This window comes from Vigna umbellata, chromosome 6 (genome assembly GCF_029865625.1).
Source record: "Vigna umbellata cultivar VRB3 chromosome 6, Vumbellata_1.0, whole genome shotgun sequence".
Taxonomy (NCBI): Eukaryota; Viridiplantae; Streptophyta; class Magnoliopsida; order Fabales; family Fabaceae; genus Vigna; species Vigna umbellata.
In genome coordinates, this window is record NC_142170.1 from 32,307,436 (window position 1) to 32,327,174 (window position 19,739).

The 19,739-nt window shown below is 36.5% G+C and overlaps 1 protein-coding gene across 2 annotated transcripts; it reads right to left on the reverse strand.

Annotated features, from left to right (window-relative positions):
• Positions 1-1,741: 1,741 nt before the first annotated feature.
• LOC124847239 (uncharacterized) lies at positions 1,742-18,800 on the reverse strand. Of its 2 annotated transcripts, none has more exons than XM_088092748.1 (4): positions 18,515-18,800; positions 17,539-17,609; positions 15,874-16,009; positions 1,742-2,089 (listed from the first exon to the last, which is right to left on the reverse strand). In XM_088092748.1, the coding sequence occupies exons 1-4, from the start codon at positions 18,669-18,671 to the stop codon at positions 2,007-2,009; spliced, it is 447 nt and encodes a 148-aa protein (XP_087948874.1). In that variant the 5' UTR covers positions 18,672-18,800; the 3' UTR covers positions 1,742-2,006. The 2 variants fall into 2 exon arrangements, with proteins under 2 accessions (XP_087948874.1, XP_087948873.1); XM_088092747.1 differs by having other exon boundaries at positions 18,615-18,762.
• Between the last annotated feature and the right edge of the window lie 939 nt (positions 18,801-19,739).

Below are 19,739 nucleotides of genomic sequence, written 5' to 3' on the forward strand. Positions count from 1 at the left end.
GAAATTAAAAAAACAAAAACAAATAACAAACCTAACTCAAATTTAAGAAACTCCAAACATGTTTAAGAATGATTAAAAAAATGTGGGGTCCAGTTAAACAATTAGATCATGAATTTGATGGTGGAATTTTGAGACATGCACTAACATAATCAACATCAATAACTTTGGAACATAAAATATCGTGCTGCAAACCAAACTAATTTGTATTTTTGATGCTATCCTTTGCTATTGCCAACCAGCTTTATTTGGACAATAATGATATCACTTGGAAACTTAGACTCCCATTCAACCAAACACTCTTGCTTTACTTTGACTCATCAAAATACAAAAATCCTTTTTCGATTTAAAAATAATAATAATGGTAAAATAATACACATTTATATTTATTTGACACATATTAAAAAATTAAAATATTTATAAAAAAATAAATTTTTATATTTTAAAAAAGTGAAAAAAAAAAATATATATCAAATAAATATAAAAATTTATCCATCAAACTATATTTTTTTGACGTAACCTATTGACTCTACAGTTGGAACAAGCTTGGCACACGCTTGGTTAGGCATATTGCCATCGTACTAAACATAACCTACCATTTTATACTTTTCTCTTTGCAACCTCAGCATTGTTTTTGTTTGTGTTTTAGCAGCATTTTTCTTTTGCAGTTATTTATATTGGTATAAAGTGTAAATAGTTGAAGAATTTGATTAGTAGGTCTCCTATTTCAACCACTTTTTTTATGACCATTTTGATGAGTTTCTCCATCTCAATTTCAAGGGAAAGATATCAATGAAAATCAAATTAACTTAATCATTACTTCAAAATTAGTTTATGTTGTTAAAAATAAAAACTTGGAAAAATTTATGTCAGAAAATTTCTAAAACACATCGCATATATAAGTTAATTTTAACTTTTCTAGAGTGGAGTTTCATTTTTATTTTTTGTTTATTTTCTTTGAGAAACTAGTTCAAACAAATCTTATATTTGCAACAAAACTCAATTATGTAAACCTAATTGCTCTTAGCTCTTCTTTTTCCCTTCATCATTCCTTCCATAGTGATACATTAGGGTCCAATCATAAATATAAAACTAAACTTACAATTTCTTCAACTCTTATTTATTAAATATATTTTCTTAACATGAATAAAACATACACAGATTAGTTACAGTTTTTTAGAATATAAGGTGAAATATACTATAACAATTAAGTAATTTATATAAAAAAACCTCATCCTACTTCCCCATGATTTTTTATTTACACCATCACGTTGAAAGTCATCCACTCCTTAGAGCACGACTTCTAATTGCATATAAAAAAATTGAAAATCATGACCATAACTTCCACTTTCACAGTTTTGTTCAACATCCTCATGTGTTACTCACTTATCTTGCCACTGAAAATAATAAGATCTTTGGACCAAGAAAGTAAAAGGATTTGCTCGTTACCATATTGGCTTGATTTTGGCTTCTCTGTCATTTCAGAAAATAGAGTTAAATTTCAAAATCTTTATAAAGGAAACCAATAATTAGTTCTAAATCATAGGTCGAATGGTTTCTGTTCATAAATTAATGCATAAAATGATAAACAAAAGTTTTAGTATATGTAAATTTTGTGACTAACAAAAGCAAGCTATTTTATTTATCTGCATTACAGTGGAATTTAAGCTATTTAAACTATACAAATGCTATAAAGGGTACCAAACAATTTTCATCAAACACATGAAAGTGTAAAACAGAGAAATGAATAATCAAAATACATAATATAGTAACAGTGTAAACATGATACAATCCAACAAGATCAAGACATGGGTAAGTTATTTATTTCTAAATTTTGAAATATAAAGAGAACAAAAGTAGATTTGGGTTTGTAAAAGATGCACTTTATAACATAAGCTATGTAAGGAAATTTTAAAGCTGCTATACAGTGTACACTAATGTCTACTGTTGTCCCAATATGTATTTAAATCAGCGTGCAACCTTCACTTTATGTCACAGAATATATAAAGTCAAGCATGAGAAGTTGTTCCATTTTTCTCCAATTCTCTCTGTCTGGCCCTCTCCATCTTCCTCTTTCTCCATTCCTCTAAAGCTGAAAATAAAATCATAACAGAAATTAATTCCAATGCCAATACAAATTTTGTTGGAATGACGTTTTGAACAAAAGGTTTAGATATACTGTGTTTCTTCACTGTAAAACCAATCTATGTTATATACAGCAGATGTGTTGATGTTAAGCTAAAGATTAGGAAATATAAAAAGGAATAACCCCTAAATTTTAGTTACAAATCAGATCCTATAAATAGGTAGACAATATTCTCCTAATGATACAGCCAATCCTTCTTTATTTTCTTGAGATCATCATAATCCCCTTGATTTCAGAACCATTAAAACAAAATCCATATTATAATCCCTTAATTTTAACACCATTTACACTTGTGAGTAATAGAGAAGATTGGGAGAAATCTCCCTTGTGTGTATTGCATTCACATAGGATATTTTATTTATAATGTAAGATATGGGATCAAGGCCATTAATACAGAATGGGCTGAGCCCAATTAACATAAACATACATCTTAACATCTAACATTCCCTCTCAAGTTAGAGCATATAAATCATTTGTTCCAAGCTTGTTACAAAGATAATCAATTCTAGATCCTCGCAAGGACTTAGTGAAAATGTCTGCCAACTGGTTACTTGAGTTAACGAACTCAGTCTTGTATCTCCAGATATGATTTTTTTCTCAAATAAAATGACAATCAACTTCAATGTACTTGGTTCTCTCATGGAAGACAGGGTTAGAGCTAATAAGGAGAGCAGCTTGATTATCACATATAAGTGTCATGTGAGTCACATCTCCAAATTTCAATTTACTAAGTAATTGTTTAAGCCACACAAGCTCGCAAGTAGTTGATGCCATAGCTCTATATTCTGCTTTTGTGCTGGACCTTGCCACAACACTTTGCTTCTTACTTTTCCAAGATATTAGGTTGCCACCAATAGAGACACAATATCTAGAAGTAGACCTCCTATCAGAAGGGGAACCGGCCCAATCAGCATCTGAATAGCAAACGATTTTTGTATCGTTGTTAGGACCATATAGCAAACCTTTTCCAGGCGATCCTTTAATATACTTCAGTATGCGAACAACTGCATCCAAATGGTCTTCACATGGGGAGTTTAGGAATTGACTCACCATGCTAACTGCGAAGGAAATGTCAGGACGCATAATTTACCAACTAATCTTCTGTACCGTTCAGGATCTGAGAAAGGCTCCCCCTGATTTGGTAGGAGTTTGATGTTAGGATCCATAGGTGTCTCAACAGATTTAGAGTTCATTAACCTTGTTTCCTCCAAGATGTCTAACGCATACTTCCTCTGAGATATGACAATACCAGTGTTGGATTATGCTACTTCAATACCCAAAAAGTACCGGAGTTTGCCATGATCTTTGGTTTGAAAATGATGACAAAGGTGTTGTTTCAACTCAGAGATGCCAAGATAGTCGCTTCTTGTGAGAACAATGTCATCGACATACATTATTAAGTAGACACATCCAGCACTTGAGTGGAGATAAAACACTGAATGATCCGCTTCACTGCGAGACATACCAAATTGTTGAACAACACAGCTGAATTTACCAAACCAGGCCCGAGGAGACTGTTTTAGGCCATATAAGGATTTGCGAAGATGACATACCAATCCAGATGACTCCCCCTGAGCAACAAAGCCAGGCGGTTGCTCCATATAAATTTCTTCATGCAAATCACCATTAAAGAAAACATTTTTGACATCAAGTTAGTAAAAAGGCTATTGTCGAAGAGCGGCCATGGCAATGAATAGGCGAATAGAGGTCATTTTTGCCATTGGAGAGAAAAAGTATCACCATAATCCAAACCAAAAATCTGTGTGTAGCCTTTGGCAACCAATCGAGCTTTCAAACGATCAATTGTGCCATCATGGCCAACCTTGATAGCATACACCCACCTGCAACCAACAACAGACTTTCCAGATGATAATTGGACAAGCTCCCAAGTTCCACTTTTCTGTAAAGCACTTAATTCATCCAGCATGGCTTGATGCCAGCCAGGATGAGTTAAGGCATCACCCACAAACTTGGGAATTGACATAGAAGAAATGGATGAGAGACATGTGTAAAAAGATGGAGATAATTTGTGGTAACTAAGAACAATATAATGAGGGGAAGGGTTATGGGTAGAGCATATACCTTTACGGAGGGCAATGGGCAGGTCAGACTCATTTGCTGGAGTCGGAGACACGGGAGGTGGCACTGGAAGTGAGTCATGAGGGAGACGATTGCGACGACTATAAACCTGAAGGGGTGGTGGTGAAGGAAGATCCTATGGTGAATGAGAGTCTAAAGAAGGAGGAGGCAAAATGGATGAAGCATCACGAGGAGGATCACAGAAAATAGAAATATCAACAGTAACAGGTGGAGGTACAGAACTAGAAGATAGATGTGAAAAGTAAAAAGAAGATTCATCAAAAGTGACATTGACAGAGATAAAATGACGATTGAGGGAAGGAGAAAAACACTTATAGCCCTTTTGTGACCGTGGAAATCCTAAGAAGACATATTTGTGAGATCTAGGAGACAACTTATCAAGACCAAGACTAAAATCATGAACAAAACATGTAGACCCAAAAACTCTAAGAGGTAATGGATGTAGAGGGTCTTGAGAGAATAAGATAGAATGAGGGATTTTGTTATCTAGGACTGAAGATGGCATGCGGTTTATAAGATAACATGCAGTGAGAACTGCATCACCCCAAAAACGCAGGGGTACTTGACCATGAATTAGAAGTGTGAGTTGTTTCAATAAGGTGTCTATTCTTGCGCTCAGCCACCCCATTTTGTTGAGGGGTATAAGCACATGAGGTTTGGTGAAGAATGCCATGAGAAGCCATAAAATGTTTAAACGGTTGAGAAAGGTATTCACGGCCATTATCACTGCATAAAGTTTGAATAGAAACCCCAAACTGTGTTTTTATTTCATTGAAAAATGATTGGAAAATAGGAAACAACTCAAAACAATTCTTAATTAAAAACAACCAAGTACATCTGGAATAGTCATCAATAAAGGTAACAAAATACTGAAAACCTAAAGTGGACTTAACACGACTAGGTCCCCAAATATCATAATGAACCAATGAAAAGAGGGACGACGCTCGTTGTGAGACACTATGAGGAAAGGAACGAGTATGCTTTCCTAACTGACAAGACTCACACGACAAACTTGATAATTTCGACAACCTCGGAACAAATTGTTGCAGTTTGGCAAGACTAGGATGACCTAACTGAGCATGAAGAAGGGATGGTGACTCCATGATTACGCCAACATGTGGAGAAGGGCGGAGATGATATAGGCCATGAGACTCACATCCTGTGCCAATCATGTGTTTCGAACTCCGGTCCTGCAACCAAACAGAATCTTTGGTAAATGAAATAACATAATTAAGGACACGAGTTAGACGACTTATGGACAATAAGTTGAAGGGAGACCCAGGGACATAAAGTACATTATCAATGGATATGGACGGAAAAATATGAACAGTACCAACACCATGAGATGAGACTCTAGACCCATCCACCATTGCTACCGAGGGTAAATTATCCGGACATGACAAGGAAGAAAACAAGGACTTGTTACCAGTGATATGATCGGTGGCACTTGAGTCAAGGACCCAAGGTCCAAGGGAGTGAGAGTGAGTCAGACCAACAAAAGGTGTACCTGTACATGCAACAGATGCAGATGTAGTGGAACTAGAGTGCTGACGATCCTCATACCATCTGAGAAATTCGTGAAAGATTGCAGGGTTTTTTACGGTATTAAATGAAGTAGGATGGTCTGCAGACGGTGATCGAGGAGGTGGATCAGAATTAGCCATTGTTACAGGTCGAGGAGGACATCCATGAAACGCATAACATCTATCAATTTTGTGGCCTAACTTGCCACAGTGGTCACATTTTGGACGTCCTTTACCTGGCTTGCGAGACTGACTTCGATCATCACGTTAGGCAGCCATAACTGAGGAATTAGGAGATGTCTCAGTGACTGGTTTTCTCGGTATACGCAAAAGAGCAGAACAAGTAGAAGTAAAGTTGGGTATGACAGGAGAACCCAAAATCTGATCACAGACATGAGAGAAATCATCAGAGAGTCCGTATAATGCCAACAACATGAAGAACTTTGATCGTTGTTCCAGTTCTTCAACAGAAGTGGAAGCAGGAGGTAATAGCTCAATAAAATCATGAAGAAGGGCATGGACTTTACCCAAATACTCTCCCATGGGACCAGGACTGCGCGGACCAATAACAGTGAATAGGTCCTGACAAACACCATAAAGACGCTGAGTGTCATTTGTGTATAATAACTTCGCTTGTGCCCATACTTCTGAACGTGTTTCATATGATCGAAACATTTGTTTCAGTGAGGAGTGAATGGTGGACTTTATAACAATGCATAACTGGGCATCAATTTTCATCCAGCGGGAAGTGTCATCTGTGGTAGCAGTAGTCACATTTTGATTAAGGTGATCTACGTACCCCTAACTCTTCAACCAAAGTTTGATGTCGGACGCCCATGTTTCATAGTTTGTGCCATCTACCTTGTCAATGGACAAGTGTACATTCACATAATTGGTGTATATTGTGGGATCAGAAGATGAGCCACCAACAGAGGTGTTGGTAGACGAGGAAGACGCCATGCAGAGGGAGAAACCCTAAAAATTCAAAGTGCTCTGATTGACGCAATGACCACAAATCCAGAAAGAGGGCGAGGAGGCGATCACGACGGTCCTGATTGGCGGCGGAACTCTCCGACGACGCGCCTCCACGCGCGGTGGGAAGCGGCGGCGCGTGGGTTGTCCGTTCGCCGAGATCTTTGCACCACGGTGGTCGCTCGGCCGAGACGATTCCGATGGTGTGGTCATCGGTCGATTCTGGAACTCCGGCAACGGCAACGGCGACAGTGGCAGTGATGTGTGCCGGAGACCGTGGAGTTGGCTGGAACTAATCCTAAGCTCTAGATACCATGTTAGAAGTGGACTTTAAGCCTAACTCAATCCCACAAAACCGGCTTGTAGGGTGAGGTTTGCACCCACTTATAAACTATGAATTGACCTTATCTCTAGTCAATGTGGGACTTTCAACACACTCCCCTCACGCCGAGGCATATACATCTCGAGCGTGGGATTAAACATTTTTAATGAGTGGTCTGATAGCGGCCCGATAGCAGGTGGAGCAATATGCCCAACAAACAACAAATTATCGCTAGGATAGGCTCTAACCATGACTCTGATACCATGTGAGTAATATAGAAGATTGGGAGAAATCTCCCTTGTGTGTATTGCATACACATAGGGTATTTTATTTATAATGTAAGATATGGACCAAGACCCCTTAATACAGAATGGGCTGAGCCCAATTAACATAAACACACACCTTAACATCTAACAACACTAAATACAACACTCTCAGGCTGTGAATAGATACTCAATCATTTTCAGCTCTTTAAACATTTAAATTAAATTGTGACTTTAGTAATTACGTGAACACATTAGCTTTTTGTAACTTGGTAGGCACATACATAGTGTAGGCTTGAAAGTTCCTCGTTCAATTTCAGACACTATGAAGTTGCGGTCAATCCTCACATGCTTCACCCTATCCTATCATGTTGAATAGGACTGTGAACTATGCCCATTGCTGATTAACTATCACTGTACAACTTCCTAGGGGCCTCAAGTGGAATACATAGGTGTCCAAGTAAGCTACTTATTCAAATAAGTTCAGACACATTGAGCTATTCCTCTAAATTCTGCTTCTGCACTTCTCCTTGCAACAATAGTATGCATCTTAACTACTCCTTGCAGCATGCTTCTTACTTCTACATGTCACAACATTTCCCCACACTTTCATGCAATATCCTGTAGTTTACTTTGTATCTTTAATAGAAACTGCCCAATCTGCATCAGCAAAATATTCAATCATCCAGTGTTCTTTTGGAACAGTAGACCCATTCGATGAATAATGAAGAATCTGCATTACAGCATCATATCTCTTGTTAGGATAATCCATAAATAGACTCACTGTAGTTACACTAAGAGTAATGTCTGGTCTACTAAGAGATAGGTACATTAATTTTCCTACGAATTGCTGGTAGGGTTCCTTCTCCAAAGGAGAGTCTTCTTCATTTAAGTTTATTTTTCCAATATCTGTGTAGAGGCCCAAAAAACAATTTTAAGCATCGAAGGTCCTTTACTCTGAATGTTGCTTGAAGTTGATCATTAAGTCTCCCAATTCCTTGGGTATCATCAACAAAAATAGTAAGGAGATTATTTAGTGAATAGTAATGCTCTAGGAGATTATTTTAGTCCATACAAGGACTTCGACTTGCACATAGTAGCAAATTTATGTTTTCCTGAAAAGCCTGTATCATAACAAGGTTAAATTAAGTGATCCATGTCCTAGGGAACTATTTTGGTCCTGGTCCATACAAGGACTTCTTCAACTTGCACATAGTGCCAGATTTATGTTTTCCTTTAAAGTCGTTAAGCTGCCTAGAAACTTACTCCAAATTTCTATTCAGGAAGAATTCTTCACATCCATTTGATGCACTCTCAATACAGATTTTCAACAAGAGGCATTATGATTCTAATAGTTTAATTTTGCCATTGGTGTAAAGGTTTCTTCATAGTTAAAACCATAAGTTTGTGTATAACCTTGAGCTACTAGTCGTTTTCCAGACATTTGTCATTTGCTAGATGTCTTGTGAGGAGTCGTTAGATGACCCAAGACTTGAAGCCATGCAACAAAAGCAATAGAAGTCTCATGATGTATTGTCAGATGACCCAATACTAGAAGACTTGCTTAAAGCGATAGACGACATCAACAAGCAACAAACACATGAAGGGTTAGAAAACCATAATCTCAACAGATGACTTTGAAAGGTACATTGGATGCTCAAGAAGATTGCCCCACAAGTTTAAAATAGAACATTCACGTACTTCAAAGAACATCTTGACACACAGTTTTTAAAGGAATTTCATCCATACTAATCAAGTATCTCACTTGGACTTTTTTCCTCATTCCCATATATATGTTCCTCCATGGGTTTAAGGTTCTACATCTTTCGTACATAGTCTCGTACCTGGTCAAGATAAACTTTCTCCTCTGTCATTCAAATGTTTCTTTCTCAAATACCATCATTCTAAAAAGGGGTATCAATGTTTCTTTCTTGAACTTCATTGGTATTTTATTTCTATTGACGTCTCTTTCTTTGAGATTGTCTTATACACTTTGAGAATGTGAGTCTTGTCAACTAGGAAAACATGTTAGATCTATCTTTCCTAAAAGGTCTCAATCAATGTGTAATTCTAGTTTTTCTATTATTCATTCTGATGTCTGGAGACCTAGTCGCATCTCTTCTTTTGGTTTTAGGTATTTTGTTACATTTATTGATGAGTATTCTAGATGTACTTGGGTTTATCTAATGAAAGATCGCTCTGAATTGTTACCCATCTTCACATCCTTTTTTAATAAAATCAAGAACCAATTTGGTCAATTAATTAAAATCTTAAGAAGTGATAATGCTAAAGAGTATTTCTCCTCCACTTTTTCTGCAATCCTTAGCTCCCATGGTATTTTGCATCAGTCCACTTGTCCTCATACACCCCAGCAAAATGGTATAGCCGAAAGAAAAAATAGACAATTGGTTGAAACTGCTCGTACCCTTTTGCTTGGTGCCCATATTCCTGTTCATCACTGGGGGATGCCATCTTAACTGCATGTTTTCTTATTAATAGGATGCCCTCCTCCTCTCTCAATAATAAAGTCCCTTTCTCCATTCTCTTTCCCAATGATCCTCTCTTTCACACCCTTCCTCGAGTTTTTGGTTGTGTCTGTTTTGTTCACGACATGTCTCCGGGGTTAGACAAGTTCTGCGCTCGTGCGATCAAATGTGTCTTTTTAGGCTATTCTCGGCTTCAAAAAGGGTACCGGTGTTACTCCCCTGAAACCAAGAAGTACTACATGTCTGCCAATGTTACATTCTTTGAACAAACACCTTTCTTCTCTCCATCTGTTCAAGATGTTCATATCCTCCAACAGGTCCTTCCTCTTCAGTGGTTGAGTCCAATATCTCCAATGTCTCAGTCAATCCTAGTCATGCTCAAGGTCCTCCCGAACCTTCCTCTCCACATATTGATATCTTCCGCCACAGTACCCCGATGGGTAGTCCTCTTCCAGAAAATGGTGGATCTCCTCCTTCAGATTCTTCTCCCTCACCGCCTCCTGCCACGCCTCCTGGTGAAAATGATTCTGGTTGGCCCATTGCTCTCAGAAAAGGTACTCGTTCCACTCGAAACCCTCATCCCATTTATAATTTTCTTAGCTATCACAGACTGTCGCCCTCCTTTTATTCCCTTTTGTCCTCAGTGTCTTCTATGGTTATACCAAAAATGTGAAAGAAGCACTTGATCATCCTGGATGGCGACAAGCCATGATTGCATAAATGCAGGCTCTTGACCACAGTAATACTTGGGAGCTTGTGTCACTTCCCCCGGGCAAAAAGGCTGTTGGTTGTCCATGGGTATATGCAGTTAAAGTCGGCCCTAATGGTGACATTGATAGGCTAAAAGCCCGGCTAGTTGCAAAAGGGTACACTCAGGTTTATGGCCCTGATTATTGTGACACCTTTTCTCCCGTGGCCAAGATGACTACCATTCGTCTTTTCTTCGCAATGGCAACCATTCATCATTGGCCACTTCATCAATTGGATATCAAAAATGTCTTTCTCCATGGTCATCTTGAGGAAGAAGTTTATATGAAGCAACCTCCTGGGTTTGTTGCTCAGGGAGAGTCTGGTATGGTTTGCAAATTGCACCGATCTCTATATGGGCTCAAGCAATCACCACGTGCTTGGTTTGGAAAATTCAGCTCCATTGTTCAAAAATTTGGACTAAAAAAGCAGATCACTCGGTCTTTTATTATCATTTGTCTCTCGGGAAATGTGTTTACTTAATAGTATATGTTGATGATATAGTTATTACAGGAAATGATACTGCTGGAATATCTCAATTGAAGGAATACTTGTATAGACATTTCCAAACCAAGGATCTTGGAAGCCTCAAATACTTCTTAGGCATTGAAGTAGCTTAGTCAAAAGATGGAGTTGTAATCTCCCAAAAGAAGTATGCTCTGGATATTTTGCAAGAAACAGGCATGATTGATTGTAGACCGGTTGACAGTCCTATGGACCCAAATCAAAAATTAACAACAGAAGAAGGTGAGTTATTCTCCGACCCGGAGAGGTATAGGAGGCTAGTTGGAAAACTAATCTATCTCACTATTACAAGGCTGGATTTATCTTTTGTAGTTGGAGTGGTTAGTCAGTTCATGCAAGCTCCATGTGTTGGCCATTGGAATGCTATCATTCGCATTCTAAGGTATGTGAAAAAGGCTCCCAGGCAAGGGCTGTTATATGAAGAAAAAGGAAGCCTTCAGGTATCAGGATATTGTGATGCCGATTGGGCAGGTTCTCCTATTGATAGACGATCTACTACTGGATATTGTGTTTTCCTTAGAGGAAACATTATCTAATGGAAAAGTAAGAAACAGAATGTAGTGGCTCGATCAACAGCTGAAGCTGAATATAGGGCAATGGCATCACTAACATGTGAACTTATATGGGTGAAGCAGTTCCTTCAAGAGCTTAGCTTCTGTGACATCCAGAGTATGAAGATGTATTGTGATAACCAAGCTGCTCTTCACATTGCATCAAATCCAGTGTTTCACGAGAGAACTAAACATATAGAAATTGATTGTCATTTTGTTCGGAAAAAGTTATTGTCAAAAGAAATCTGTACCGAGTTTGTTGGATCAAATGACCAACTTGCAGATGTGTTGACCAAGTCATTAAGGGGACCTCGGATTGAGTTTATTTGTTCCAAGCTTGGTACATACAATCTGTATGCTCCAGCTTGAGGGGGAGTGTTAGAATAATTACTGTTACATATCATCATTAAGGCTAGTCTGCTAGACCAGTAATGAGTAGTACCTAGTTCTGTACCTAGAGGTCTAGTACAGACTCTTGGTGTTCCATGTACTCTTGCTTTTTCAATATATATAGAAGATAATGAGAGGGATCTGTTAAGCTCTCAAGAATATATTTTTATCATTTTTTAATCTCAAGTGGTACAACCACAGAATTCAAGTTTACAATAAAGCTTTTATGGTTAGCTGATAATCTATCATAAGAAACATAATTTGAGAGAGGATTGAGGTTTTTTAGTGCAATTTCTAGTACCTTTTCGGATGGCTATTGGAAGGTCAATCTCATTTTCTGGTTCAGGTATTTCTTCATTTCCTGGTGCAGAACTTGGATTGGATTCATGGACTTGCATCATCTCTGGAATTTGCTTTCTCCTGGTGTAAACCTTGTTAAATCTCGGAGGATTGTCAGCTTCTATTCGAGTTGCTTCAATGGGGAAATCTGTATCCATAGCTTTTGATCCTCGTTCAGAATTATGTTGTATAGTTGAAGGCTCAGATCTGTTGGTTGTGATATATGGCAGAGTTAAGAACTCAGTATTTTCATGAGGGTCTTCTAGACATTGTTCTGTAGGATTGGTTTTGTTAAAAAAAGGTTTAGTTTCAAGAAAAGTAACATCAGCTGAGATATACCATTTTTTAATGATAGGATCATAACATTTACACCCTTTTTGTGTGGCTGAATATCCTAAAAAAATACATTTAACAGCCCTGGGATCCAGTTTATCTCTAGCTTGAACAGGGACATGTGCAAAGGTTGTACATCCAAATATTCTAGGAATCAATCCATTTGATTTCTTAAAGTGAGGAAAGAAATTATTTAGGACTTCTATTGGACTCTTATTACTTAGGCCATGAGAGGGAAGTCTATTAATAAGATATGATGTAGTAAGAACAGCTTCTCCCCAATAATTTTTTGGAACATTCCCTTGAAAAAGAAGAGCCCGAGTTATATTGAGTAAATGCCCATTTTTCCTTTCTGCCACTCCATTTTGTTGTGGGGGTATAAACACATGAAGAGTCATGGATGATCCCATTAGATTGGAAATACGAGGATATGGTTTGGTTGAAATAATCTCTAGCATTATCGGTCCTAAACCTTTTAATATTAACTCCAAATTGAGTTCTAATCATTGAGTGAAATATGGGAATGACAGTGCTGACATCAGATTTTTGTTTAAGTAAATAGAGCCAAGTAACCCTAGTGCAATCATCAATAAATGTTACAAACCAGCAGGCCCTAGAAATATTTGGTACTATAGACGGTCCCCATATATCACTATGAATCAATTGAAAAGGTTGAGAGCTTCTATTATTGTTGTTCGGAAAAAAAGCACGAGTATGTTTCACTAACTCACAAGTTTCACAATGAAGTTTTGAGATATCTAAGTTTTCATACAAATGAGGAAACATAAACTGTAGCACCTTAAATGATGGATGTCCTAGACGATAGTGATACAACCATAGTTCACCCTTATTTGTTATACTGTGAAGGGATTTTGCTTGGTTGGTTTGGGATTCTTGAGATACTTCCAAGTAGTAAAGACCATCTTTTTCTTTAGCAAGTTCAATCCTCCTCCCCGAGTCCTGTTCCTGAAAAACACATAGAGATGGGGAAAACATTGCAGAACAATTGAGATCAGTGATTAGTTTCTTTATGGAGAGAAGACTGGCTGAGAGTTTTGGAACATGGAGAACGTTTTTAAGCATAAGGTTGGGGTTTACTTGGATATTACCATATCCTGCAACAATAGCTACTAACCCATTTGCAACAATAATTTTTCTATTACTTGGTGAGGGTGTATAAGAATGAAACAAGTGGAATAAATGTGTCATATGATCTGTAGCTCCCGAATCCACAATCCAAGAGTTCACATTATATGAGGTATTCATACAAGAAGTTTTACCTGAGAAAACAAGAGAACATGATCCAGAGGGTTCCTCCATATTCCCCAATAGCTTCTTCAATTTCTTTATTTCTTCCATATTAAAACTATCTACTGCTGGAGATTCTTTAATCGCTGACGTGCACTTGGGACTTTTGTTGTCCTCCACGATTCACCCACTCCTTTCCTGGAGGTTTGCCATGCAATTTCCAACATTTCTCCCTTGTGTGTCTCAGTTTTTGAAAATAAGTGCACCATAAATTATCTTTGTTTCCTTTCCATAGAGAATTAGGAATTTGCTCATTTCCTTTCTGCACCAGTTCAGGTTTGGTAAGTAGAGCAGACCCATCTATTGGTTGAGACTCAAGCATTACACTCCTCTGACTTTCTTCTGCACGAACAATAGAGATGGTTTCTTCTAGTGAAGGAGTATCCTTTCTCCCTAGAATTTGCACTCTAACCTGATCAAATTCAGGATTTAGTCCTGCAAGAAAATCATACACACGATCCTTCTCTATGAAATTCTTCAAGAGGATTGCATCCTCAGCACACTTCATTTCAAAAACTCTATAGCGATCAAGTTCCTGCCATAGATTCTGCAACAGTGCCACATATTTTGTGATTCCTCTGCTTCCCTGTTTTGTGGCTGCAGTTTTTATTTTGATTTCATATACTTGGGCAGCACCATCGGCTTTAGAATATGTGTGGTTTATGGAGTCCCAAATATCTTTAGCTGTATTAAGAAACATACAAGTGTCGCTGATGGTAGCTTCCATGGAGTCCCACAACCAAGACATAATCATGGAATCTTTTTCATCCCATGCTGCAAATGCTGGATCCTCCATGCTTGGACCATTTTCAAGGAGATGAACCAGTCATCCTTTTCCCTTGAGATAGGTTCTAACAAACTGGGACCATTTGAGAAAAATTTTTCCATCCAACCTGTATGACGCTCGGAGACCTTGGAGTTCTCCATTTTTGTGTGAAGGACTAGAGACTTCTCTACTTGATGTAGCACTGGACATTGTAATCGGATGTTAGGTTAACACAGCGGAAAGAATAACAGCAGCAATTAAGGCTGCCCCTTTTTTTGGACGAGAATGGCAATGAAGGCCAGCAATAGTTGAGGAACGGCAATGAAGGCCGTGAGACAAAAAACAAAGACCAAGGCTCCAGGAAAAACCTAGAGCTCTGATACCATGTTGTAAAACAGTAGTAGGATCCTGGAATTAATTATTCTCTCATTCATGCTTTTGAAACAATACATAGGTGTTTAAAAAGAAACAAACTATTGTCTAATTAAGGCAAAAAATCTCCTGAAATAAAGTCTCTAAATCAGGAGATATCTACCCAATAATACCTGATCTTAATAAAAGGAAATCTGCCCAATAATTACTAATCCTAATCCCTTAATTTTAGGGATTACACATAATTGCTATATTAATTGTGCAATAAATTCACATATTCTGACACATGAATTATTAGGAATGTTTTTTATTTACTCTCGTATTAGATGATACCATATCTCCTCTATTTATCTTACTGATTTCATTTTCTCAATATGAATAATACACTCATGTCTCAGAAACACATTGTTTCAGCTCAATAACTCTCTATTTCTTATAGTTTAACATCTTTAAATTCAAATCATGTCCATGTCAAAAGAAGTGTTAATGAAGGATCCTCACATAACTAACAAATGTTGTTCAATCACTATGATAATCCGAAATTCAAAATATAACAGAATTGAAAACATTATTAACACTCCCTGGAAAACTTAACCGATAAATTATTTTATGGACAAATGACAATAGAGAAATAATGAACATGCACATTTACTGAGTTTCTAGTGTATTTGTACACAAAAGCAAGTTATGATTGAGATGGGTTTATAGGTTTGTCAGGAGAAAAGAGAAACACCTTTCAAGCTGGCAGCATCATTCAAGGAATGGAAATCCTTTAACCTTTTAGACAGATCAACAGCAGCAGTCTGCTTTGTGTCTTTCTTCTGCGCTGTTTCTGGTTCAGTGTATACTTCGTGCTCAATCTCCTTCACCTAAAAGGAAGACACTCAGATTTATAGAAAAACGTATTTTTAAATAATATATATACCAGAAGTTACAAGAGCAGATTACTGTAACAATTGAGAAAAAAACCTTGGCTACCAAAAGTTTAAACTTTTCCTCACTATCATAGTACATAAATTCTTCCAGATATGTATGCCTAGGGCTCACACACTGTAGAGATATGATTGCAGTGGAAAAGTAAGCAGCATACTGATATTTTGTCAGGCTATTGAAATATTGGGACTGCCAACTTTTCAAGGCAATTCAAGGCCAAACATGAAGAAGACGACCTTGATCTCTAAAGAATACTGTGATCTCTAACTTTTAAAAATTAGAGTTAGGGCAATTTTAAGTTAATGACTAAACGAGTATCTGATTATAATGAACATGATTATGCATATCACTGATGGCTGCATGTACTAACATGACCCATTGAAGAACTAAAAGTTTACAATTTATATTACTCTGGTGAATATGCTCAGGAAAAACACAGATTTACACAACAGAGAGCAATAAAGTTAATGACCTGGAATGAAGTCTCATCGCTGTATGATCACAAAAACTAAAAGGGAAAATAAATGATAAAATAGAGTGATTTGGCTGAAAGAATAAAAACTTGAGCATTGTCCAAGAAACTGAGTTTAAGAAAGTATATCTTAATTTGTGTTAATATTGGACATGCAAAGACAGAGAGATAAAGCTTTCAAGTGGCTAGTGAATAAAAAAGTTTGTTTGTGAATAATTTGAGAGATGAGCTCCTCCCAGTTTTCCAACTAGAGAGTGAATTGAAAACCACAACAAAGTCGAGATTGGTTCCAGAACTTCTGAAATAAACTATCAATTTGTCACAAAGGAAAACGTCCACTTCCATCTTATCCACCCAAATTCCACCTGAAAACATGTTTAATTATACTAAAAGTATGGTTAATTTTGTTTTATAAATGGTTAGGAGAGTCATGATATATCATTAGAAGTGTCACAATATTATTGAAATATTTAATGATGGTTAACTTTGATTTACAAGTAATTAACAATGTCAAAAGGTTATTGTCTATCACAAGTGGTTAACCATATATGTAGTCATATTTACTTTGCTTCACAAGTGTTAAGAATAAAGGGATGTAATTGCGTCAACTGTGATTAACACTGAAAAGTCTAATAGTAGTTAGCCTCGCCCCACAAGCCACAAGCGGTTAATAATATTACGAAGTCATTGAAATGATTATTAATAATTAACTACATGTGAAACAAATGTAACTATATTTACACTCATCATTAGCCATATTTGCTGGATAGACTTCAGGTATACGTTTCCCAATGTACAAATATCACAGCTTGCCAGAAAAAAAAAATGCATGGACTGTTATATTGTATGTTTATCTATGTGGGACTTAGACTCACACTTGGAATCCTAACAGTATTCCATTTATAAGTTATACTATTGGCATCTTCAACATGATTAATGTGCATCAACCATATAAATAACAAATATAGTGAACAAAACTAATTCCAAACTCACTCTTTTTATCAGCTCTACAGGTAGCAAGGCAAGTCGAATCTCTTCAGATTCCTTAATGTACCTGAGTTGAGCTGCAATTAAAAAATTGAAACTAAAATTAGGAACATATGATTCAAGCAAGTTTAATAAAAACTTCCCAGTATATCCCTACCAGTCTATTATAGGTATTTCAAAAGTAGAATCAGTATCATTGTAAGATAACAGTTTTGCTCAAAAGTTCAAAACTGAAATGATTTCATTTTTCTCTTGAAGGATGCTTTTGTTTTCTTTTATCCTTATGATCCTTCAGTAACGGGCTTTTGTCATCATAAATCACCAATCTGAACCCCGATCATGTCATGCTTTTGTCTCACTTTTTATCTTATTATGAGACAGAAGAAAATCACTACCAATTACAGCAACACAAATTATTATTTATGGAATCAACTAAACTTGGTTTTGTATCTTTCTCTCTCGTAACATGCAACGGTTCAAATCCAAACCCATCTCACAGAATTCAGACACTAATCACAAGTTCAAACATCCATCACTGAAGGACCACCAACAAAGATAATATGAGAAAACTATGAACAACACTCATATATTTTTCTGGACAATAAGCAAATAAAGCATGACAAACACTTGGCAAGAAATCCATCATCTGATTTTAAACAACAGTACATTACACAGCCATGACAGCTCAAACTCACAATTCTAAGGCATAAGAACCACCAGATACAAAAATCATAAATTTTTAAGAATGCCCCAAATCACAGTCTATAAAAAATAAAAAAATTCAAAAATCATACGAACAAAAAAACTCACACCACCCCCTTTCCCCTTAATCCAATCAATCACGCAAAAAGCTACAATCTTTTCCCAAAAAAACTCAACTTTAGGACATGATTAACGAAATCAATAAATACCCATAGCCAATTCAACTAAAAGAGTAAAATTTTCCACGAAAAAAGAGAAAAATTAGACAGAAACGACTAGCCTGAGTACGAATTTGCATAGGAGAATTTGTTGCGGGTGTAGGCAGAGGTGAAAAAAGTATGAAGCAAGAAGATTGCAGTTATTACGTTGAGGAAACACACCATCATGGTTGCACTCCTGAAGGAGAATCTGATCCTCCACCATTGCTGCACCTCCATGAGTTCTTTTATGAACTTCAAACACAAGCTGATTCTTTTGAGTCGAGTTATAAGACAATGACCTTTTATTTGCTAAATTCAAGCAGTGGACCTCAAAGTGGTGACTGCACATTTTCCCCTTCGGAAAGGGAAGGAAAAGGGTATCTACTTATACCATCTTTAACGGCAGTTTTTTTAGTTTATTTTAAAATATATTATTTTTTTTAGGTATATAATATAGAGGATATTTTGAAAATAAGCTTTGTATCTTGAGAAAATACATGCTAAAAACATGAAATTAATATTTTCATTTTAAAACAAACTTAAGTATAAATGAAAAAGGTAGTGTATGAACTGTTTATGTTTTTTATTAATAGAATAACTTTATATGAAAATGTATAAATCCTTTAAAACATTTTAATGTAAAACAAAAATATTTATTGTAAATATCTAAAATTAATAATATTGGAGATGCTGCAATTTGACTTTTTTGGTTTGTCCTTTAAATAAATGCCGTAACGTATAATAGTTAACTTTATTGACAAAATTGGCGGAGTAGATATAACTTAAATGCAAATTACTGTTATAAAAAAGCTTAGATGAAAATTGCGTGGATTTCAAATATTAATGATTTAACTAATAATAAAAATATTTTAAATTCGATATGTAATAGACAAATCGAATTATATACCATGCTTTACCAACTAAGATAATTAGTCTAAACAAAACTTTAAAATAATCTTTTGCAATTTTGATGGGCTCTTGTATCACGCCTTATTTTTCCAAAAATATAAAATAATGAAATAAAGTTGTTTATTTTGTCAGAATTCAAAATCTTAAATTCCTACCGCTCGATTCCACCTTAGCTTTCGATTCCACTTATAGTTCGGTTCCACTTGGTTCAACCTTACCGCTTGGTTCTCCATTCCATCACTTGGGTCTACCTTTCACCAATCGGTCCAATCTTTTACCGCTTAACTGTCAGATCTCAATCCTAACTACCACCGTTTCACTGCTCAACCGCTTCCTGTTATTTTCCTTTCTGTTGTATATATATAGGCATTGGCTCATATCTTTTTGTAACTATTC